At 43.3% G+C, this 23,267-nt stretch overlaps 3 protein-coding genes across 11 annotated transcripts in view; 1 reads left to right on the forward strand and 2 right to left on the reverse strand.

Annotated features, from left to right (window-relative positions):
• Positions 1 to 1,309: 1,309 nt before the first annotated feature.
• LOC107373809 (cyclin-G2) lies at positions 1,310 to 6,372 on the reverse strand. Its single transcript, XM_015941956.3, has 8 exons — positions 6,233 to 6,372; positions 5,799 to 5,922; positions 5,549 to 5,686; positions 4,692 to 4,942; positions 4,110 to 4,188; positions 3,925 to 4,023; positions 2,141 to 2,343; positions 1,310 to 2,080 (listed from the first exon to the last, which is right to left on the reverse strand). Exons 2-8 carry the CDS (start codon positions 5,919 to 5,921, stop codon positions 1,969 to 1,971), a joined length of 1,005 nt encoding a protein of 334 aa, XP_015797442.1. The 5' UTR covers position 5,922; positions 6,233 to 6,372; the 3' UTR covers positions 1,310 to 1,968.
• Positions 6,373 to 6,629: 257 nt separating this feature from the next.
• Positions 6,630 to 16,488, forward strand: LOC107373808 (coiled-coil domain-containing protein 158). 5 transcript variants are annotated; one of them, XM_054731696.2, is made up of 20 exons: positions 6,630 to 6,870; positions 6,947 to 6,998; positions 7,636 to 7,760; positions 8,253 to 8,440; positions 8,552 to 8,661; positions 10,064 to 10,174; positions 10,340 to 10,421; positions 10,627 to 10,746; positions 11,652 to 11,867; positions 11,992 to 12,204; positions 12,286 to 12,454; positions 12,922 to 13,074; positions 13,292 to 13,404; positions 13,528 to 13,686; positions 13,799 to 13,891; positions 14,812 to 14,901; positions 15,304 to 15,461; positions 15,729 to 15,782; positions 15,898 to 15,953; positions 16,206 to 16,488. In XM_054731696.2, exons 1-20 carry the CDS (start codon positions 6,630 to 6,632, stop codon positions 16,319 to 16,321), a joined length of 2,619 nt encoding a protein of 872 aa, XP_054587671.2. In that variant the 3' UTR covers positions 16,322 to 16,488. The 5 variants fall into 5 exon arrangements, with proteins under 5 accessions (XP_054587671.2, XP_054587672.2, XP_054587668.2 ...); XM_054731697.2 differs by having other exon boundaries at positions 15,732 to 15,782; XM_054731693.2 differs by having other exon boundaries at positions 15,898 to 16,324.
• Positions 13,183 to 23,267, reverse strand: part of LOC129153230 (histone-lysine N-methyltransferase set-1-like) — a 44,423-nt gene continuing 34,338 nt past the window's right edge. For all 5 annotated transcript variants that reach the window (XM_070546253.1, XM_070546252.1, XM_070546251.1 and 2 more), the window contains 2 exons: positions 13,500 to 13,677; positions 13,183 to 13,374 (listed from right to left, as the gene is read on the reverse strand). The gene's annotated coding sequence lies outside the window, so the exon portion shown is untranslated. The remainder of the gene's footprint in view (positions 13,375 to 13,499; positions 13,678 to 23,267) is intronic.

The following is a 23,267-nucleotide window of genomic DNA, read 5'->3' on the forward strand; positions in this document are numbered from 1 at the left end:
AAACATAAACACAAATACAAACCAGACACTGAAAGCTGAGGTTGTTCTGGAAAAAGGAGCAGAGTTACAAACGTTTTACACTTTTTTTTTTTACAATTTTAAAGCCATAAAAAATACCAGTTATATTTATGGCCATAAGAGGGTTAACCGTGATAAATTTTCTGCCTCCCACAAAGAGATGGTAAAAGTGAATGTGAGCATAATTATATACGTTTTATGACTTTATTATGTATTTTTTATTATTGACTATTACTCCAAAGAGTTCAGATGAAGGCAACTGGACTTCTTTGGTTTCTTTAAAACGTTTCACTTCTCCTCTGAGGAGCTTTGTCAGTTCTAACTGGAATATGGGAGAGTCTAGCTCATAAGCTGTAGCTGTCTGTTGTTATTTATACTCTGAGCCCTCTTTAGGTAAAAATTCTACACTGCATTTGAATTTAAATCTGCAATCGCTACTGGCCAAGAGCAGAGGTGTGGACTCGAGTCACATGACTTGGACTCGAGTCATCATTTTAATGACTTCTGACTTGACTTGATAAAATCTTTAAAGACTTACGACTTGACTGACTTGAACGCCAATGACTTGCAACTTGAATCGACTTGCATCTGTTGACTTGATGACTTGAGCACATTTGATATTTTAGCACAAAAGTGGCTCGACATGGACAAAAATCATGAATCATTCTTCGTTCTGGGTTTGATTTACTACTAAATGCAGCAGCACTTTGTTTATAATCCGTTTCAGTTGCATTTTCTGCTTGTTTGAGCAAATAAATGAAGCTTTAAGAAGCTTTATTTCTGGAATTTATTATCATTGTCAAAATGAAATGTAAATTGAAGTTAGACAGATGACTTGATAATTCAAAGTTAAGGACTTGGACTTCCACATCATTGACGTTGCACTCGACTTGGACGTCTTTGACTTGACAGGAAAGACTTGACTTGCAAAGCAGTGACTTGGTCACACCTCTGGCCAAGAGGTACACTCTGATGTTTGCTGGTACCATATGATGTCACATTGCTGTTGCGAACCTGTGTGTGTGTGTTTGTAAGCGGCTCCGCCCTCTCTGTCTGCCAGGCAACAGCATTTGTTGCATTTTTCAAACAGGAAGAGGGAGTGGCGTGGAGTGGTAGGCTCTTTAAAAAAACATGACAGCATGAACCAGGTGTGGTCTAAATGGTAAATTCGTGAAAATAAGTTAGTTAAATAAATGTGTGAAGAAAATTTGCAAGAAAAAAAACTGAAGATCTTTCAGAATTTCAGAAAACCACTTGTCCTATTTGAACTAAAAATCAGCATCAGACTAAATATGTTTTTTAAAAGTATTTTTAATTGCCTGTTATTTCTACATGTTGCAGATAAAATCTTGATACAACAGTGATTATGACATCACAAAACTATTTTTTCCTTTTACATGTTATTTACATGTTGAAGTATTTTTCTCATTTCACAGTAAGCTTATTATGGTAAACAAACACCACAAACAGTATTTCATGTTTCCATGCATTTACAGATTGGGATCTTTTCCCTCAAATATTAAATATGACTAAAGAAATATTGGATTCGTACAAACATACACTGTTATATGCATCAACGTGTAAAGTATAAAAAAATGTTAAATATTCAGAATGTTTGAGTTTATTAGCTGGTATTCAACACTTTACTAACATTCTTGAGTTCCTCCTTGTGCTTCACTGTTACCACTATAATGTTTCAATCTCCTCACGAGGCTTACGTTATATTTCATCATCAAACTGCCCAAAGTATTGCATTTTCTTCACTGCATTTTTAAGAGTTGTCTATTTTTATTACCGAGGCAGGCAACAAACTGAAAAAACACAGGCACTTAATATCAGTCCCTTTGCATACTTACGTCCCATAAACAATACAAACATAAATCAAACAGGTCTCCCCTGAAATCTAACTTGATTCAGAGGAAAATACACATCATATTTAATACACGGTCATCACTCTACACAGTTGAGAAACGTGGAGGGGAAGAAAGCTCCTTCGCCGTCACTTCCTAGAGAACCGCATAAACTTTCTTCTCCGTAGCTCATTTCCTCACAGGAGTCCTCACTGAAAAGACAAGGAGGTTATTAGGAATCAATGTGGGCTTAACTATAAACGTCTACTAACCTCTCACTCTCATTCCAGCTCATCTCAGGAATAGTTGGCAGGCCAGGGACACTAAAGTGATGGGTCTGAAGACTCTGTGCTGTTCTCCTGGACAGGATCCAAACAAGCTTCTTGTTGTCTGGTTTGTTACATTCACTGGAGCGGTATTCAGTCATGCGCTTGGTCACGAGGTCCTTCCACTGGAGCAGCTCGCTGTCACAGATCTGTGAGGAGTAAAAAAGGCAAACATCTTGGAGCCTGCTCCCATGAACACCACGCTGACCGCTCTTACTTGTAGTTAGGCAGTGGCACCATTATGGCACATTGCATGATTGTAAAGTGGGCATACACTCATTACTTTAATCAATCTGCTGTGGTCTCCAGTATGAATGAATCCCTTGTGGGTTTTGTTCTGTGGTAATAAGCTCTGGCACTGCGGTTTCAGGGACTAGAAGCTAGTTGGAGCATTTGGGGGTGGTGGAAAACATCAGGATTTTGAGTATTACTCATTAATATTCATGATATGCAATCATCTCGCCTCTGATTGACTAACAGCATCGCAACTCTTCCACTGCCCCCATTCATTCTTCTTTCTTAAGCCTGATTCATGCTTCTGCTTCTGCGTCTGCGTCAGTGCGGAGACACGCAACGCCATTATCTGTCCTTGCGGGTCTGCTGGGGAGCCCCGCAAGGACAGATGGAGTCAAGCTCTCTTTTCTAAACGTCCATTCGTTGAGACGGAGAAAGCAAACTTGTGATTGGTCAGGGCACCGCTGTCGTCTACAGCGCCGCCATAGCGCCCTCAAAACCATAAAGAGAGCCGAGGATAACTAGCGGCAGACACGGAGAAGCTTGAAGAATACCTCGCGAAAAAACTCTAAAAATATGAAAGTTTAATTCCCCCGTGACTGGAGGAGTGAAAAGATGCGCAGCAAGCGTTTTATTTGTGGACGGAAATGACAGGAAACGTGGGTTTAGAGGTGGCGAGCGGATGACGAGGTGGAGGAGGATGAGAGACAAATTTGTCTGTGTTAAAAAGTCTCTTATATAAAAAAACCACAAAATAAACACACCATCTTGGACCGGATACATGACAGGATACCGCTACGCTACGCCCTTTGCTGTCCTGGCGGGGAATTGCTTTGCAACACTCCCCAGGAGACGGAGTGTGTGCGTGTCCATGTGTGCGTGTCTCTCCCTGTTGGAGCTGACGGAGAAGCATGACTCAGGCTTTAGGTAACGTTGATGTGTTGCCTTCACAAGTAACAAGTCTGAATGTGTTCCAGCATGGTGTGCAGTTGCTAATGCTAATGATTAGCTTCCGCTCCCTCCTTGACATAAGCCAAAGCGGGTGAGCTCCTGAATGCTAATTTTACAGTGTAACATAGATCTGTGTGGCTTTATCGGATCCAGGCGTTTCTCCGTCAATTTTCTTTCAGCGGCTAAAGTAAGAACCAGGTCGAAGACTATTTTCACGTTCGTGCAAGTGAAACTTATTAAAGTGACCAATCGTATTTCAAAACGAACGTTTCTCAGTAAACTTCCACTTTAATGTAACTCTAGTCTAAAAATAAAGAGTAGTTATACTCTAACAAGTAACCTAGTCAGTAGAACATGTCTAACCATTTTATCTTCTTTCGATCTTGTTTGTTTTAATCTTATCTGTTATCCTTTGGAGTAAAGCTAATTATGTGTCTGTTGCTGCTGCTTCTTGGCCAGATCGTCGTTGTAAATGAGAATGAGTTCTCTATCGACTCATCTGGTTTAAATAAAAATAAATAAATATTTCCCAAGACAAAACGTACCTTTAGCTGCCTTTGAAAATGAGGAACAATCTTCAACAACATGGCCGACGGGAGGGTTTCAAACTCGTGAGCAATGAGGGACAAAGCCAACACCGATGGCTGCAAAGAAGAGCAGATCGGTTAGAACAAAAACTACGCTAATGATGCTATTGTGACAAATTACCGCCTGAGAACAACAATCTTACTTTTGCTTTAGAGAAAACAAGCTGGCATAAGCAGGCTTTTAGCTGGGCTTCCAGTCTCCCAATGCTTGGGATCTCCTCCCTTAAAACATAGAAGTAAGTAGTAGTAAGTACGTACATTTTATTGATATAGCGCTTAACGCAGACATAGAATCACAAAGTGCTTCACATAGATCAGGGGTGCCCAATCCTGGTCCTAGAGGGCCGGTATCCAGCAGGTTTTAGTGGTTTCTCTGCTCCAACACACTTGATTCAGTGGTTGAATCACCTGTGCAGCAGCTCATCAGGCTCTGCAGAAGCCTGTTAATCACCTGCTGATTGAATTCAGGTGTGTTGAAGAAGGGTTAAACCTAAAACCAGTTGGATACCGGCCCTCCAGGACCAGGATTGGGCACCCCTGACATAGATCAAAACAAAATAAAACAAAGTCAAAAAATCATAATGATCTCAAAACAGAAATAGACTAAAATCAGAAAAAATGAAGTCATAAAATTATAACATTTGAAGGGAAGGGAATCCTAACAGAACAGATCTCACTGGAGCAGTCACAGTAAGAGCAGGGAGTGAGAGGAAGCAAATGCGTACCTTCCAGCAGAAAGGGAGGTGAAGGCTGAGTAGTACAGGTGCAGAAAGGTCAAGGCCGTCACTGCTTTGGGCTCCACGCAGAGTTTCTCTGAAATAATTTTCTCCATGCGGTCGAGGTCGGACACGGTGAATTTGCTTTGGCTGATGCGAATGAGCTCATGAGAGGGTGAGATGTTGCTCTCTTTCTCAACCATTTTGGCAGCTATGTGAAGACAGCTTACTCCGATACAGGGAACGTGTTTTGGCTGGACCTGTAATAAACAACAGAGAAACAACTGATCTGACAACTTATGATTATAACAATTCTTACTGCTGAGCTATCAAAGCTGAGCTGTTACTGTACAGCCAATATGTCGTTATGAAATAGAATAATAAACAGGTCCAACTGACTAAAAAAGCACAAGTTTATTGCATTTTTGTAACTAAATTAATTGAATTTGAACTTTTTAAGATTTTAACATTTCAAACAACTTTTAAACAAACAGATTATTTGAGAATAATAAGTAAGACCTGCCTCTCTTGCACTTTGGAACAACCAACACTCATGTTAGAAGTCCTGAAGGTCATTCTGGTTCATACAGTCAACATGCATCTCTGTGCGTCCATGAAGTATTATTATTATTATTATTATTATTTAGTTCTCTAACATTCTGCACATAATAATCAGCAGCTTGTTTAATAAGCTTTGACTGGTAAAGTGCCTTTTGGTTAGCCTAGTGAACTAGACCAAATTCTTGCTTTATGTAGTCTGGCTTGCCAGGCTACCTTTTGGTAAATAGAGATGAGATTTTATTTGTACAGACTTTTATCCTGAGGTTTAAAAATAAGCATTGCATTCTGACACTAGGAATTCTTACCTTCATATTGGTGAGAAATCTATCAAGCAAGTTGACAGCTTGAACAAAAGTTTGAGTGCTGTAGCCAAAGAAGCTGGTCAAGCTCCACAGCTCTTGCACCTTGCCGTCCCTGCATTTTGCAGTCACTTGGCTGTGAATCTTTATACATAAAAACAACAATTATCTATTTGTTGGACATCCGTGGACCAACAATCTTTGTACTAAACTTGTATGCCTGCACTGAAGGATCAAACATATAAATGTAGGTCACCTCTGGGGATGTGGACTCCATCAGCTTCAGGCCAGTCTCCCTGGGAAGAAAGTTGTTTTCTTCTGCACAGCACGACTTTAGCTCGTTTAAGAGCGAGCTGTCAACGCCTAGAAGATCCCTCATCCTGAGCAAAAGCACATGTCAACAGTTCAACATTTAAATATGAGCAGGATCCGCACAATTCGGATTCCCAAACAATCTAAAAAAAAGGAACAAAGTTTTCAGCTAAACCACAGATACTTGGCGTCAGATTCCGAACTGCAAGTTCCCTCACCGCCTAAAATAATAATCCTTGTTTGTTATTGTATTATAAACAAATACACTTAAAACGTGTTTATAAACAAGTAGAAAGATAAATAATAAAAAGTAGAAGATGAAATGGGTGTTGGCTACTTTAGCTAGCTTGCTACAGTATGAATAAACGTTCGTCCTACCTCGTCCAGAAGCGGCCGACCTGCAGAATAACAGCGCAGCGACCGAATCATCCAGTTCACGTTTTCATTTCTCTACTTTGTTGACAATTACGAGTCAATCATGTTGAAAGAAATAAAGATGCGCAATCACAAACGGCAAGAGACCGTAGCAAATCACAAACCGAATAATAAACTTCATTGACCAGCATGCAACAATGAAAACGCAGGGTGATTACGTAAATGTAACAGGATGATGACGCAATTTTCAAATAATCGATGGCGCTAACTACGTATTTATGTTTTAACCACACGAAATTTCTTCTTGTATCATGCAATTTTATTTTAACTATGTTGTTCTACCTAGCTTGACAATTATATTTAGCTGTTCTTACTAACAGCCATCTTTGAAAATCATGAAATGAACGCTAGCTCGAAGCTAGCCGCAAAAGATGTAGCTTCTGGTGCTGTTTCCATAGTGATGAGCCTCTTTTTTTTTAAACTTATTAGCTTTTCTCAATTCATTTTTCGTCTTTTGGGGTTTGATTGTGTGGTGATGTCATCGAAATTCCATCTTTCTGCGCCTCCGCGTTCTGGATTTGCTACTGATGAAGATGTTTCAAGTTATAAAGCTGCAGCAAGAGATCAACAAGCAGAAGCTAGTAAGCTAGCCAGTTTTTGATATATATAGCTGGCCAAGTGTTTGAATTGATGATTTGATTATTTTATACCTTTTAGGAACTCGCAACACCTCCCTGAGACTGAGCAGTCTGACGCTGGATGAGCTGCGGTAAAGAGGCATCGATCATAAGCCAGTTATATCATATTTATCTGGAATATTTTTAGTAGTGTTATAGTATCCCCACTTTGAAGATGTAAACAATAAATTTGATGATTAGTAGACAAGAGAAATAGGCTAAGTAAGCTGTATTTGATGCAACACAGAGACACACAGGACAAACAACCATGCGCACACACACTCACGCCTAAGGACAATTTAGACAGACCAATCAACCTAACAGACATGTTTTTGGACGGTGGGAGGAAGCCGGGGTACCCGGAGAGAACCCACGCATGCACAGGGAGAACATGCAAACTCCATGCAGAAAGATCCCAGGCCGGGAAGTGAACCCAGGACTTTCTCGCTGCAAGGCAACAGCTCTAACCACTGCACAGCCGAGGGAACATTTCAACATCTAGAAATTATGTAGATAAAGGATTGATTTGTAGAGTCACTGTGCATTCATTTTTGTAAGACATTGGTGGACAATGTTTAAAATAATTGTATTTCTATTTAAGTTGTATTTAAGCCCAGCATCTAAATTTGCATATTTGTTGTTTTCCACTTTTCATAATAAATAAAAAAAAGAAATAGGCAGCAATAACAGACTGATGGTCTACATGTATAACTTTTTATTTCTTGGCAGTGAGGAACTTGAAAGACGAACAGAAGAAACCCAAAAACTGCAAGAGGAGGTTGAAGATGCAACCAGAGAGACTCTGAAGACACTTGGCTGCACTTACAGTTTTCCTGGACAATGCTGTCTCAGTCGTAGGTGTAATGTTGATGACATTCTATTTATCATTCAACAGACTCAGAACTGTTTGTTTTTTTCCACTGTCCCAACACCTAAAGCACAACACAGGGACTGTGAATACTGTTTATGTTTATTTATTTGGCAGACGCTTTTATCCAAAGCGACTTACAATTTTGAACCTATAGGGCATGTTGTGATCTGTGGGGGAAACCGGAGTACCCGGAGGAAACCCACGCATGCATGTGGAGAACACGCAACTCCACGCCGAAAGGCCGCAGCTGAGTTTCGAACCTGCAACCTTCTTGCTGCGGGGCAACAGTGCTGACCACTGTGCCACCATGCAGCCCATGTTTAGCTTCTACATTCTGAAAACAGGAGTATAGATTGTGGTTATCACAGTTTGTAAGATATGCAAAGCCTCAGCCTTCCTAACAAAACATTTCTCACCACTTTCAATATTAACAAGTACAGGTTGTGTTCTAAAACATCATATGCTCTTTTGGCAGATGACTCATCTGAAGATCCCCCCACTGTTTCAGCCCACCAACCGAGGATGACTCAGCCTCTGGTCTGCAGCCTGGATACTTTAAAACAGAAGGTGGTCGAGAAAGACAGAAGCTCCTATGAAAAAGAAGAACTAGGAAATGCAATAAATAATCATCTTCAACAGCTGTCTGATTTACAGCTCAACAAGGTTTTTACTGTTATGTTCTAGTCACTTATTTTATTTAGGGTTTTATCTTGAGAGTGACTGAGTGAATGATGAAGAGGTGTTTTCTCTACATATTTTTCACCTTTTTCAAAGATAAGTGATCAACCTGGGAAAGACACGTTTAGCCCCCAAAGAGCCATCATGAACCTCCAGGCTGAGCTGCATGATCTCCAGTTGGAGAAAGATGTCGTGTCTGACCTGAGGTAAAAACAGATGATGTTTTGACCCACAGGTTTTCTCACTTTTACACTGAAGGATTCAAATAAATGTGTTGATCAGATGGAGAAGATGTGCACGTTCAAAGAGGTGCAGAAAATCAAAGGTCTGAGTGGAACTTCATAGGAATTACTGGAGTGGTCTATAAAGGAGGCTTACCAAACTGAGCAATGCAGTGTGGAAGTTGAGCCATCAGAACTCCTGCTGAGAGTAGCCAAGAGGTAGTGGGAACACAGAAACTACAGAAGAAACGGTTTTCAGTGAGAAGAGAAAATTTGTTGAAAGAAAAAAACTATTTAGTGCCTTTATTAAATGTAAACGTGTTGTTTTTCATTTCTTTAAAACTAGTCAAGGATAAATGGAAGTGAAGAATATAATGGAGTGAATAAATATGTTTTAATGATTGAGATGAACTGATATGGGTTTTTTCTCTGTGTAGAGGTAATGGCACTGCTGATTTCTTTGGGACGGTTTGCATTGCTGATTATCCGCCATATCTGTAGGCTAAAATGTCTCTTAATACCGATGAATGCTCAACATTTCTGACCCTGAATCAGTTTCATTTATTTTGTTAGAACAATAGTTCAAAGCTGCCTTGTATTTTTGTAGCTAAATTATGACAAACTGTTGGTTATTAGAGCGATGTTACTCATTTCACTCTGAAATGCATCACTTTTGAGGCTACAAGGAACAAAAAGACAGCAGCTAACATTGTCACCTCCTGCCAGAATCTTATTCCACTCCCACTTCCTGTTTGAAAAATGCAACAAATACTGTTGCCTGGCAATAACAAACACACACAGGCTCACAACGACATTGTGACATCATATGGTGCCAGCTGATGTCATAAGGTACCTCTAAGCCAATAGCGATGGCAGATTTTAATTCAAATGCAGTGTAGAGTTTTTACGTGAACAACGCTAACTGTTTTCGGCAGACATTTTTTATTTTAACTAAGATGCACTTAAGTGCCAAATTATTGACTACACGTGTCTACAGCACGATTAGACACTCATTTATATAGTTTATCAGCAAAAAATGTTGATTTGCTCTTTAAACAACCGCTTTCATCACCGTGGAAACAACCTCCATAGCTTGTTTGGCTAATTTCTTACCAGCAATTGCAAAAAATGTTGTCCTCTCACTAAATATTGAATATTACTTGATTTCACAGAACAAATGCAGCAAATATGGAGGAATCTGAAAAAATGTTATGCTTCAAATAACATTTTGCACATTTTGTTAACTCTGTAACCTTACTCTTTTTTTTTTTACTCCGTCAATACCTGTTGTTGTTTTCACTATGCTGCTTGCTGTCGTCACACCAAAAATTTCCCCACTGAGGGACAATGAAGTGATTTTCTAACATTTTCTTCTCGTCATTCCCAGGACGGAGGACCTGATTACAATTCTTGACCAGGAGGTGGCGATGTTGACCAACAAACTGAGTTCATCTAAAGACAGCGGAGTCAGCTTGTGTGCAAAGTTAGATCTGCTGAAGTAAGAGGCTATCACGAATTACTCCCACATGTTTCATGTGTTTGTGTTTCATTCACCAGAAGGTTTACAGAGCAGCTTGTTCTACTGGTGGAAGAAAACCTTCATGTTGGGCTACTGTGTGTGAACATTTTATGCTGTAATTATCTCCTAAAATTGTATGTTTAGAAAAGTGACAGAAAGGCAGACATCACTGCACCAGTGTCAGATCAGTGAACTCCAGTCAACCCTGTCCAGCTACAAAGATAAGGTAAACCTGCACTGGTTTCTACCTTCTTATTGACACCTGTCTTGTCTTTACTTCATTTAAATGTCAGTAAATTAAAGCTAGCCTAACAGTTAGCATGTTTCTGAAACTTGAAACAACTGTGCTGGAGTTGTTAGTCAAGTAAACACTTCTAATGCCAGAAGGACTCCTTCTGTATTTGATTTGGGATTCTTATTGGATGTTGCAGGTTTGTTATCTGGAAAAGAAGATCCTTGAAACTGAGACTCACCTCTTTAGCTCTTGGAGGGAAAGAGAACGATCTCTTCAGCAGGCAAAAGACCTTCAGTCCCAACTCGGTCAACATAAGGTGCTTTAGTGAGGAATGTTTACCCACAATCCCGTGTTTCTCCTGGGCCACCATCCTCAACATCTGCTTCTAGTTTTCAGTAGATGCTTCAGTGGCTATGGATGTCTTCAGTGGGCGCGTCAGTACAAATCTAAACTTTCTGAGATGCTAAAAGTGTGAATTCTTACTGTACTGATATTTGTTTATTATAATTTCACAAACAAGGTTGATTACGTTTAAGCAATAACAACAAAAAAACCTGCAAAATCTTTAAACAAATCCAAATGTGGACCACATCCTGGTACTTCAGCTGATCTTGGCGCCAGGCCTCTGATCAGCTGTTTCTCCTCTACTTATTTACTTCACACATCTCATACTTCCTCTGCTGCCTGTTCTGTACGCTGTTTAGCAACTCACCTCCATCCCTGCCTTTCTGATGCATGTGATCGAGCATCTTTTCTGATTCAATCAGTGTCTTCTCTGGCATTGATTTGGCTCTTTGGGTCTTATTGCTTTTCTGTCTGACTCAGACTTTCCTTGTTTGTTTGTGAAATAGCCGCGCGCATCAGAGCAAAGCTGTGCAGCCAAATTTAAACAATCTCTGCTCTGGGACAATAACTCAAGATGGTTGAAGTCGTGCTTTTCTAAATATGCACTTGAACACTTTATAGCTTACAAGAAGGTTTTTTATATTTTAGCTCTGCATACTTAACCCTAACCCATGCTCTCATTAGTTTTTAGGCTTTAATTCTCATCTCAAACTTAGAGAAATACATTCAGATCGTCTACAGGTGTCGTGGTTTAGTTTAATAATCAGTCAAATACCAGGTCTTATGTTAGAGGTTGGCTCAAACATTCAACTGTAGAATACCCAAAGGGGCATTTTAACTGTAGCTAAACCATATTTCTCTCCTCTTTTTTCCAAGGCCTGCTGTGAGCGGCAGCAACTTGATCTCCGTGAGGACGCCGAGATCCTGAGAGGACAGCTGGAGGTGGCCAGGGAGCAGCTATTCAAAGCTGGGGAGGAGAAAACCTGCCCACAATTCCTGCTGGAGCAGAAAGCCCAGGAGGTGAAGAAATTCCAGAAACTCCTGCAGGAAAAAGAGGAGGAACTTTGCTTCAGGCAGCATCAAACCCAGCAGGTAAGAAACCAGGAAAAGTGCGGATATCCTCTTAATTTTTTTCTCCCAACAATTTCATTTTTTGCAAGTCGTATGTTTGTTGGCAGTGATGATGACATTGAATTCATGTTCTTTTTCTTCTCAGCATCTTGTGAGTTTGGAAGATGCTCAGACTCGGTGTCGGACTTTGCAGACTGAGCAAGTAAACCTGCAGCTGAAGCTGAACGACAGAGAGCGGATGGGAAGCAGCACCCAGATGACACAACAACACAGACACACGATTGACAGCCTTCAGCAGGAGAACAGCCTCCTCATCAGCCAGCTCAACCAACACAAGCTGGAGATTCAGCAGCTCCGAGTCAGTCACCCTCACCTTCCTTCATGACTTTCCGTTCACATCTCTGTCTGACTGGCTTTATGATTCAATTTGACTGATCAGGCGGAGTTGGTCCAGCAGAAGTCCAACCTGGCTTCTGTGGAGCGTCACAGGGGACAGCTGCAGGCCTCTGTTACTGAGCTGAGTCAGTGTGTCGGAGAGGAGACTCTGAAGAAGGAGCAAGTCACCACGCAACTGGAGCTGCAGCGTGTGCAGTTAACCAGTTTAACCAGTAAGATCAACGTGTGTCATCAAAAAGAGGATTTTCTCATGTTTGTGTCACACAAAAAAAGCTTTGAACCACAAATCTAGAGTTTAATTACCACAAACGATGAGCTCATGCCGCCTCGAGGCATCCGTGTGCGTTTGACGTCATGTCACATCTTTCTAAATAAGTGGAAGTAAGACGTGGCAATGCTCCGATATCTCTGACCAGGAGACTTCAGCGGTCAAGCCGTCCATTTACCAAGAAGTAAAGTTCACGCCGCTTTTCCTAGAATGAGTCCAGCTCTCAAGAATGTATTTATTTATTTTGTCAGATGGAATTATCTTTTTGTCCAGCTGTGTTAAAAAAAGCTAAGAACTGTCTTTGGTGTGTTTATTTTGTCAACCAAGCCCTTCTGTTGCTGCTTGTGTTTTCTCTATGAACAAAGGGTTTTTCTTGGGATGTGACCCGTGTTTGTGTGGGCACCATTTCAGAGGAGCACGAAGAGCTGCAGCGGCTCCACAGCTGTAAAGATGATGAACATCAGGGTGTGGTGCTGAAGCTCCAGAGTCAGCTGAGCGGCGCCCATGATGAGCTCGATAAGATCAGACGCACCCTGAGGACCCTCCAAGGCGTGGAGAGAAACGGTTTGATCCACATTTGAGTTTCAAAATTAAAGCTACCTTAATTCCTCTTTAATGAAGAAAACTCTGAGAACAGATACCAGTCGACCGCTTACAAATGTAAACAGGAAGTTCAGTTAACTTTAATTTATTGTTTTAAATTCTTGTCTACGTCTTTTCACTTTGAGAGCTAATAGAGATTTCTTTTGACAAGTCATGATCCCAAACGTTCTCTTCTCAGGTCTTCAGGTTGCTTTGGACATGCAGAAGGAGATCACTGCCAGAAGAGAGCAGGTCGACTCTCTGCAGGGCAAAATCCAGCATCTGGAGGGGGAGGTGGAGAAACTGCAGCAGGTTAAATCGTTTATTTGTGTCTGTTGCATCATTTATGGTACATAATGTGGTTTAATTAATCAGAAATATCCATCAGAAAGCTAGGAAAGCATTACTTGTTTGTTTTGTTTCCTTCCATTCCAGGAAAAACGCCATCAAAAACTGGAGAGCCACCGTCATCTCCAGGAAGTCACATTCATCAGAGAGGAGAAGAGGCAACTCGCTGCTGAACTGAAGGCTCTTCGCTCCAAAGATCAACAGTTAAAGGAGAGGATCGATGAGCTGGAAGCAATCCTTCACAAGGTGGAATATTTACACAATCAAACACGTCCTGGCCAATAAATGCAACAAACACCACCTCCTCTGAACAAAAGCAGTCAGTGTCAATAACTGTTTTTGTTATTTACTTCTAAAGATGTCAGAAAGCTTTACAAACTGTCAGGATTTCCTCCAAGTGAGCGAGCAGGAATATTTCCGTTTGAAACTCCAACACGCTCTGGACTTGAAGGTAGAGTTCTCCACTAAATGTGTTTTTATTTTTAAAATCAAAGGCCGTCCGACTTGAAGCCATTCAGATTTATCTCCTCTCCAGTTTTCCGAGTTATCTAAAACAGGGTATCCGCGGGTCCTTAAAAAGTCTTAAATTTGCTTTTCCAAATTTAAGGCCTTGAAAATCCTTAAAAAGGACAAATAATCCTTAAATCCAGTTTCCAGAGGTCTTAAATTACCAAAGACCCAATAAACAAGAATCTTTAATTTCTATAAAATTTTCGTGAATTTCTAGTTAGTGTTCAGCATTTTTTGTGTACGGTGTTGGCGTAAGCGGAACCGTACACGTTCAGTTGGTTGTGAAAGGGGGCTATTTTTAGATGAGCACATTAGCTGGTTAAGCTAGTGGGAGCTTGCGCCATGGGGAAGTGCAGTTTTAATGGTAACTGGATGGCTAATCCCACATTTGCGACATGGTTAGCACCGCTTCCAGGCAATAGCTGGAAATTATAGCTTGAATTTAATTTTAAAAATAGCTTAATTTTGGTCAAAGTGGCCTTAAAAAAGGTCTTAAAAAGTCTTAAATTTGGCTCCCTTACACCTGCAGATACCCTGTAAAAGGTCAAACATGAAACCAGTTTCATTTACAGCTACAGTGATTATGATTCTGCAGAAGTTTACCTGTTTCTGTGTCCCTAGATTTGACTGTCCAGCTATACGGAAAGCAAAATATATGTTAAGATACTATTTATTTCTGGAAAATTGACTTTAACACAGTTGTAAATGGATTTTTGTTTGCTTGATGATTTTTCTTGTAAAACACTCCTACGACCTGGTTTGCTTTATTATAGTTGATCATTTTATGGAGACTAACATGCTTATTTTTGAGTATTGTGTATTTATAATTTATAATAAAAACCACTTTTATGTTTTCTATAGGAGATCCAAGGTCAGAATTTCTCCGCTCCAGCTGATCTGGACTCCCACATTCCATCTTCACAGACGGCTCCACCCTCCTCCCAGATTAAGGTGCAGTCAGAACCTCCCCACATCCCTCATGGTTCGGTCCGTCGACTTCATGTGTGAATCATTTTTATTTGGCTGCACAGACACAAGCTCTGCTCATTTGCTTTAGTCTTTAATCAAAAACACAACACTGCATTCCTCCAGCAAGGAGGGAAAACTCAGATTGTAATCTCAACACAGCTGTGTAGGATTGTTTAATCTCATAGTGCCACTCTTCTGACACTGATGTGTTTATTGATTCAAACCTGATCAAATATTCTGTAGCTGATGATTACAGAGCACAATTTTACAAGATGTTCCCATATTTCTTGGTTTCTCGGATCAAAAGTGAGAAAATCTCTTTTTTAAACGTCTCTGTATCTTCTCGTTGCATTTGACTTTTCTTTCTCTTCTTTTGGCTCAAAGAAGCAGCAGGAGCATTCCACCTGCGAGCTCAGATCTATCGTCAGGCAGCTGCGAGGAGCGATTTCAGAGAGCCACAGCCCACACACCGATGAGAACGCGTCTGACTGCGGCTTCCACAGGAGGAGGTCCGCTCCAGAGAAAGAGCACAGAACCACATCGTACGTCTGGTTCCCTTCTCTCACTCACTGCAGGGATTAGCGTCTTACGTATAGCAGCTTAGGTCGCATTCTAAAACCATGTGATGCTATTGCTTGAGCAAGAAGCCACTGGAATGCAGGAGGAGGAGGGTGAATCCAAATGACTGGTTTTAATAACCACAAAGTGTTGCAACGTTCTGTTAATCATACCCAATGAAAATAATAAATACATATTTGCTTAGTTAAGTTCAAACCGTTCTCATAGTGTGACGTTTTCTTTCACTCTAGCAGCACTGAACAAGTTCAGTTTTGCTCCCGATTGAGGAGAGAGACCTGCGGCAGGTAGGAAGATCAGCCAAACCTGATTAGAATGATTTGCTTCTCTATTTCCTCCTCATACAACGTTCCATAAGCTGCTGCAGTCCAAGTAAAGTGCTGTATGTGCTTTCTTAAACAGTGAGCCACTTTTCCCGACAGCAGAGCCAAATGAGCGGTTAATCAGCAAAAGAGAGGGTGAGAATCAAAATTTATTTATATGTAACAATGTTCTTGTGTCTGTCTCCCATTTTTCTCTGAAAATGCACCATTCACCTTGTTCCAGTTATCTAAATCTATTTAAAATGTTATTTTAAAATAAGTTATAAAGGAATCAGACAAAGAAGGGAAGCTAAATTCTTACCAAAATAATAAGGACTCAGAATACAATAATGCTAATAAACCAATATTATTTATAATCATAAATTATGCATGCTTTGACTCTTCCAGGCCGTTGTAGATCAACCCCGGTAACTCCAGTGAAGTACACCAGCTTTCCTCAGATTCTCTCGCTGGGTCGTAAGTCACCAGTCCACACCCTCCTGACATCTGACCCAATCAGCTGACACAAAGTTTGACTGGTTTATTACCAACCTAACGCTAAGTTAACTGATCTTTATCAATTATGTTTGTTTAAGTTCCACAGATGAAGTGCGTTGTCAGAAGACGTTAATGTATTAAAATATTTGATCATGTATATTTTTTACCTTTTTAAATTAAATTACTGAAAATACATTGGTGTGTGAACTGGTTATTTATGTGTTTGGCGAGTTTTGTTTCTAACAGTCATGGCGTCCAGGACATGATAAAGACAAATCGTCTTCAGTTTGGTATTTGTCTTAAGAAAACATGAAAACAGTGTGTGGCACGTCACACAAAGTCATTCATTTACTAAAACAAAGTCCTAGGATTTGGGCTTCTGCAGTGATTGAGTCAAATGGGAACTTTTCTGGACATTAAAATATTCCAGAACCAATTGTTGCATCTGAACTAACCATCTGAGACACAAACAAGACCAAACAAATTAGTCTTTCAGCACAAACACCAGAACATCTGGCAGCACGGTGGTAGAGGGGTGATGATTTGTATAATTTTTTTGCACACTGGTGACTGTCACACAACTTAAAGGGATACTATGCAACTTTTTCAGATTTTTAAATCATTTTCTTGAGCCAGTATGTTCTAAAATGACCCTTTACACTGTAAACCTTTTCATTAGTCCTGGAAAGTTTACAGGGTTAATGAAATGTCCCTCAGACCCCGCTGCCCTCTGCTGCCAGAATATCTTCAGAGTTGCCGGTCCGGTCCCTGCTGTGGAGTGGAGCTGCAGTCTGGTTCCAACACGTTTCCAGCATATTTTAAATCATGAACGCAGCTGGTTTGATTTAGTGATGAACTGCTCCTCTCGAAACTAATGAAGGCTGAGAAGACATTTCAGCTGTTAGGTTAAGGTGTTAAAAAGACGAACTCACAGCAAGGAGATAACTAAGGGGTGCTAAAAGCAAGCAAAAATGTTACGCGTACCTTTAAATTGTGTCCTAAAATCACAGAAATCCAAACTAAAAAAGGTATTTCTCTAAGAAAAATGAATGAAAATGCTGGTGGTTTTGTTCACCTTATTTCAAGACTTGATAATAATTTAGAAAACATTAAGAAGAAGAAAATATGATTTCTATAGCGCCTCTCAAGATAAAAATCACGAGGCGCTTCACAAAAACAAAAAATGTTTAAATATAAAAAAGCATTTAGAAAATGTTTAAAAATATATTTAAAATGAGCAAAAATAGACAATTGTGATAAAAAAAACGGATACATAGGCTCATCTAACTGTGGACCCACCACCCGCAGGAGGAACATGAAGGGTCCGGTGCAATGTGGATCGGGTGGCAGACCAAGGCGGGAGCCTTGGCGGTCCGATCCCCGGACAAGAAAACTGGTTTTTGGGACATGGAACATCACCTCGCTGGCGGGAAAGGAGCAGGAGCTTGTGGCAGAGGTTGAGCGGTACCGGCTAGATATAGTCGGACTCACCTCGACACATTGCATTGGCTCTGGAACCCAAGTCCTTGAGAGGGGTTGGACACTCTCCTTTGCTGGAGTCGCTCTGGGTGAGAGGCAGTGGGCTGGGGTTGGCTTTTTGTTAGACCCAAGACTCTCTGCCTGTGTGTTGGGGTTTACCCTGGGGGACGGGAGGGTAGCTTCCCTGCGCCTTCGGGTCGGGGAACGGGTCCTGACTGTTGTTTGTGCTTATGGGCCAAGTATCAGTTCAGAGTACCCACCCTTTTTGGAGTCCCTGGGACGAGTGCTAGATAGTGCTCCATCAGGGGACTCCATTGTCCTGCTGGGGGACTTCAATGCTCACGTGGGCAATGACAGCTTGACCTGGAGGGGTGTGATTGGGAGGAACGGCCCGCCTGATCTGAACTCGAGTGGTGTTTCGTTATTGGACTTCTGTGCAAGCCGCAGTTTGGCCATAACGAACACCATGTTCGAACATAAGGATGCCCATCGGTACACTTGGTACCAGGGCAGCCTAGGTTGCAGGTCGATGATAGACTTTGTAGTCGTATCATCTGACCTGCGGCCGTATGTTTTGGACACCCGAGTGAAGAGAGGAGCGGAGCTGTCAACTGATCACCACCTGGTGGTGAGTTGGATCAGATGGCAGGGGAAGATGCCGCGTAGACCTGGCAGACCCAAACGCATAGTGAGGGTCTGATGGGAACTCATGGTAGAAGAACCTGTCAAGACGGTCTTCAACTCTCACCTCTGGCAGAGCTTTGACCGCGTCCCGAGAGCAGTGGGGGACATTGAGTCCGAGTGGGCCTTGTTCCACTCTGCGATTGTCGAGGCGGCTGTTGCTAGCTGTGGTCGTAAGGTGGCCGGTGCCAGTCGTGGTGGAAACCCCCGTACCCGCTGGTGGACACCAGAGGTTCGGGGAGCCGTCAGGCTGAAGAAGGAGGCCTACAGGGCGTGGCTGGTCTGTGGGTCTCCGAAAGCAGCAGACAGGTACCGGATAGCCAAGTGGGGTGCAGCAGTGGCAGTTGCCGAGGCAAAATCTCGGGCATGGGAGGAGTTTGGTGAGGCCATGGAGAAAGATTATCGATCGGCTCCAAAGAGGTTCTGGCAAACTGTCCGGCGCCTCAGGAGAGGAAGGCAGCAACTCTCTCACACTGTTTACAGTGGGGATGGGGAGCTGCTGACGTCAACTGAGGCTATAGTCGGACGGTGGAAGGAATACTTTGAGGAGCTCCTCAATCCCACCTATGCGCATTCCGAGGAGGAACCAGAGCTGGGAGACCTGGGGATGGACTGTCCAATCTCGGGGTCAGAAGTTGCTGAGGTAGTCAAACAACTACACAGCGGCGGAGCCCTGGGGGCGGATGAGGTTCATCCTGGGTATCTCAAGGCTATGGATGTTGTAGGGCTGTCGTGGTTGACACGTCTCTGCAACATTGCGTGGTCATCGGGGGCAGTTCCTGTGGAGTGGCAGACCGGGGTGGTGGTCCCCATCTTTAAGAAGGGTGACCTGAGGGTGTGTTCCAGCTATAGGGGGATCACACTCCTCAGCCTCCCTGGAAAGGTCTACTCCAAGGTACTGGAGAGGAGGGTCCGATCGATAGTTGAATCTCAGATTGGGGAGGAGCAATGTGGTTTTCGTCCTGGCCGTGGAACTGTGGACCAGCTCTATACCCTTGCAAGGGTGATGGAGGGGGCATGGGAGTTTGCCCAACCAATCCACATGTGCTTTGTGGATTTGGAGAAGGCTTATGACTGTGTCCCCAGGGGCACCCTGTGGGGGATGCTCCAGGAGTATGGGGTGGGTGGCTTTCTGTTAAGGGCCATTCAGTCCCTTTACCAGAGGAGCATGAGTGTGGTCCGCATAGCTGGTAGTAAGTCGGACCTGTTCCCGGTGAGGGTTGGACTCCGCCAGGGCAGCCCTTTGTCACCGGTTCTGTTCATTACCTTTATGGACAGAATTTCTAGACGCAGCCGTGGTGTGGAGTGTGTCGAGTTTGGTGGCAGGAGAATCTCGTTTTTTCTCTGCTTTTTGCGGATGATGTGGTCCTCCTAGCTTCATCCAGATCTGACCTTCAGCTATTGCTGGGTAGGTTCGCAGCCGAGTGTGAAGTGGCTGGGATGAGGATCAGCACCTCTAAATCTGAGACCATGGTTCTCGACCGGAAAAGGGTGGCTTGCCAACTCCGGGTCGGGGGAGAGGTCCTACTTCAAGTGGAGGAGTTTAAGTATCTCAGGGTCTTGTTCACGAGTGAGGGTAGGAGGGATCGGGAGATCGACAGGCGGATTGGTTCGGCGTCTGCAGTGATGCGGACACTGAGCCGATCTGTCGTGGTGAAGAGGGAGCTGAGCCAGAAAGCCAGGCTCTCGATTTACTGGTCGATCTACGTCCCAATCCTCACCTATGGTCATGAGCTTTGGGTAATGACCGAAAGAACGAGATTGCGGATACAAGCGGCCGGAATGAGTTTCCTCCGTAGGGTGGCCGGGCTCAGCCTTAGAGATAGGGTGAGGAGCTCGGACATTCGGGAGGGACTCAGAGTAGAACCGCTGCTCCTCCGGATCGAAATGAGCCAGTTGAGGTGGTTTGGGCATCTGGTCAGGATGCCTCCGGGACGCCTCCCCGGGGAGGTGTTTCGGGCATGTCCTGCCGGCAGGAGGCCCCTGGGTCGACCCAGGACACGTTGGAGAGGTTACCTCTCCAATTTGGTCCGGGAACGCCTTGGGGTCCTGCCGGAGGAGCTGGTGGAGAAGGCCGGGGAGAGGACGGTCTGGAGCTCCCTAGTTGGAATGCTTCCCCCGCGACCCGGACCTGGATAAGCGGAGGAAGACAACGACGATTAAAAAAATATTAAGAAAGAGAGAGAGTGAATAGGAAAGAGGGAAATCAGTGGATCCTGAGGAAGGTGGAATAGGTGGGGAGAGCAGAATAGAGAGTGGTGAAGAAGGTCATACAAAAGCCAGCTTGAACAAGTGAGTCTTCAGCTGCTTTTTGAAGAAGTTCACTGAGTCCACTGATCTCAGGCCCAGGTGGAGAGAGTTCCAGAGTCTGGGGGCCACAGCAGCAAATGATCTGTCACCTTTGACCTTTAGCCTGGTGAGTTGCACAACCAGTAGGCTTTGATCACTGGACCTCAGGGATCTGCTGGGGGTGTAGGGACTAAGGAGATCACCAATGTAAGATGGTGCTTGTCCATGTAAGGCCCTATAGACCAGAACCAGGATCTTGAAATGAACCCTGAAGTTGACTGGCAGCCGGAGAAGCGGGGTGATGTGGGTGTGTTTGGCAGACTTGGTCAGAAGCCGAGCACAGGCATTCTGAACCACCTGTAGACGGTTCAGGGAGGTTCTGCTCAGACACGTGAAAAGAGAGTTACAGTAGTCTAAGCGTGAGGAGATGAAGGTGTGGAGAACTGTCTCAAGTTCAGAGCGAGACAGAATGGGACTCAGCTTAGCAACATTCCTGAGATGGAAGAAGGAAGAGCAAACAAAAGAACTGACATGAGAATCCAGGGTGAGAGCTGGGTCAAAGGTCACACCAAGATTCCTGACAGAAGGTTTGATGTGGGAAGCAAGCTGGCCAAGAGAGTCTCTGACTTTGGGAACCAGCTTGTCTGGGGCACAGATGAGGATCTCAGTCTTATCTTCATTCAGCTGAAGAAAGCTCCCACCATCCAGGCTTTGATAGGGTCTAAGCAGGTGTGTAACAGCTGCAGCTTAGACATCTCATGGGGCTTAAAGGAGATGTACAGCTGGGTGTCATCTGCATAAAGATGGTAGGAGATTCCTTTGAAGGAGCTCAGGATGTGCTGAAGAGGAAGCAGATAAAGGAGGAAGAGCAGAGGCCCCAGCACAGAACCTTGTGGGACACCATGGGTAAGAGAGGTGGTGGAGGACCTAAACTTGGAGACGGCCACAGAAAAGGAGCGCTCAGAGAGATAAGAGAACCACTCCAGAGCAGATCCTGATAGCCCTACCCAGTCTCTCATCCTCTCCAGTAGCAGGTGATGGTCAACAGTGTCAAAGGCTGCAGTCAGGTCCAGCAGGACCAGAACCAGAACCCTGCATCACTGTGAGTCAGAAGGTCATTAGAGACCCTAAGAAGAGCTGTTTCAGTAGAATGAGCTCTACGAAAACCTGACTGGAAGCTATCATAGATGTTCTGTTCATCAAGAGCAGCTGTGAGTTGTTTAGCCACAACCTTTTCCAAGATCTTGGAGATGAACGGAAGTTTAGAGATGGGTCTGAAGCTGCTATGGAGAGAAGGGTCGAGACTCGGTTTTTTAAGAAGCGGGTGGATTACAGCGTTCTTAAAGTAAGCAGGGACCTGACCAGAGACCAGAGAAGCATTAATTATAGAGAGCACGCTGGGACCGATGGACTGAAAAGCACTTTTAAACAAAGATGAGGGTAAGATGTCGAGGGGGCATGCAGAGGTCTTCATAGAGTTAACTAGTTTGGTTAACTCAGGCAAAGAAACAGGAGCAAAGCTATCTAGGATGATGGGCCTGGTTGGAGTCGGGAGAGGCGGCGATAAGGCTGAAGGAGAGATGCTAGATCTAACCTTATTGACTTTGTCCACAAAGAAAGACAGAAAGTTCTCACAGTCTGTAACAGAGTGGATGGAGGCTGTAGGAGAGGCAGGAGAGACGATGCTGCTGATGGTGTTAAACAGCACCTTGGGGTTCCCTTTGCTCTGGGACACCAGGTTGGAGAAATAGGAAACCCTAGCGTCTCTGACTGCAGAGTTAAAGGATGTCAGAAGATCCTTTAGGTGCAGCAGATGGACGTGGAGATGGGTTTTCTTCCACAAACGCTCAATTTTTCTGCACTGGCGCTTCAGACTGCAAAGGCTGTCATTAAACCAGGGAGTAGGGTTCACTGCAAGAACGTTAAACTGAGAAGTTAAGGAATCTGGGTCGTTATCAGAAGAACAGGGTGGATCAAAAGCAGCAGAAAAATTGCTAGCTGTGCTCTCATTAAGAAAATGAGAACTAACCATACGGCGAGCAGGAGGTGGGGACGCAGAACCTGACAAGTTAAAGAAAATGCAATGGTGTTCTGAAATATAAACGTCCTCAGGACAAACACTGTCAGCATTTAGACTCAGGGTAAAAACAAGGTCTAGAGTGTGCCCCCTGGTGTGTGGGGGGCCAGAAACATGCTGGGTAAAGCTGAAGGAGTCCATAAGGCTGGAGAAATTCATAGCAAAGTGATCAGAGAGATCATCAACGTGGATGTTAAAGTCACCAACAATCACCAGTCTAGACAGCTTCACAGTGGAGGAAAGGAAGTCACTAAACTCCTGAAGGAAAGAACTGTTTGGACCAGGTGGACGATAGACCACAGCACAGTAGAACGGGTCCTTACGCCCAACTTTAATCAGCTGCAGTTCAAAGGAAGCAAAGTGACCAGAGGTTGTAGAGCTACATGGAAGATGGTCTCTGAAAACAACAGCTAGGCCTCCACCACGACCAGAACCCCGGGGCTGGC

The sequence above is a fragment of the Nothobranchius furzeri genome, chromosome 17, assembly GCF_043380555.1.
Source record: "Nothobranchius furzeri strain GRZ-AD chromosome 17, NfurGRZ-RIMD1, whole genome shotgun sequence".
Classification (NCBI taxonomy): domain Eukaryota; kingdom Metazoa; phylum Chordata; class Actinopteri; order Cyprinodontiformes; family Nothobranchiidae; genus Nothobranchius; species Nothobranchius furzeri.

Excerpts from the sequence above, each read along its gene's own strand:
- LOC107373809 (XM_015941956.3), bottom strand. The coding sequence starts at position 5,921 with ATGAGGGATCTTCTAGGCGTTGACAGCTCGCTCTTAAACGAGCTAAAG. Across the intron at positions 4,024-4,109 it reads TTGTTTTCTCTAAAGCAAAA|CCATCGGTGTTGGCTTTGTC; the intron begins GTAAGATTGTTG and ends TCTTCTTTGCAG. Across the intron at positions 2,344-3,924 it reads ATTTTCAAAGGCAGCTAAAG|ATCTGTGACAGCGAGCTGCT; the intron begins GTACGTTTTGTC and ends TACTCCTCACAG.
- LOC107373808 (XM_054731693.2), top strand. The coding sequence starts at position 6,630 with ATGAACGCTAGCTCGAAGCTAGCCGCAAAAGATGTAGCTTCTGGTGCT. Across the intron at positions 10,422-10,626 it reads TGTCCAGCTACAAAGATAAG|GTTTGTTATCTGGAAAAGAA; the intron begins GTAAACCTGCAC and ends TGGATGTTGCAG. Across the intron at positions 12,455-12,921 it reads GCAGTTAACCAGTTTAACCA|AGGAGCACGAAGAGCTGCAG; the intron begins GTAAGATCAACG and ends GCACCATTTCAG.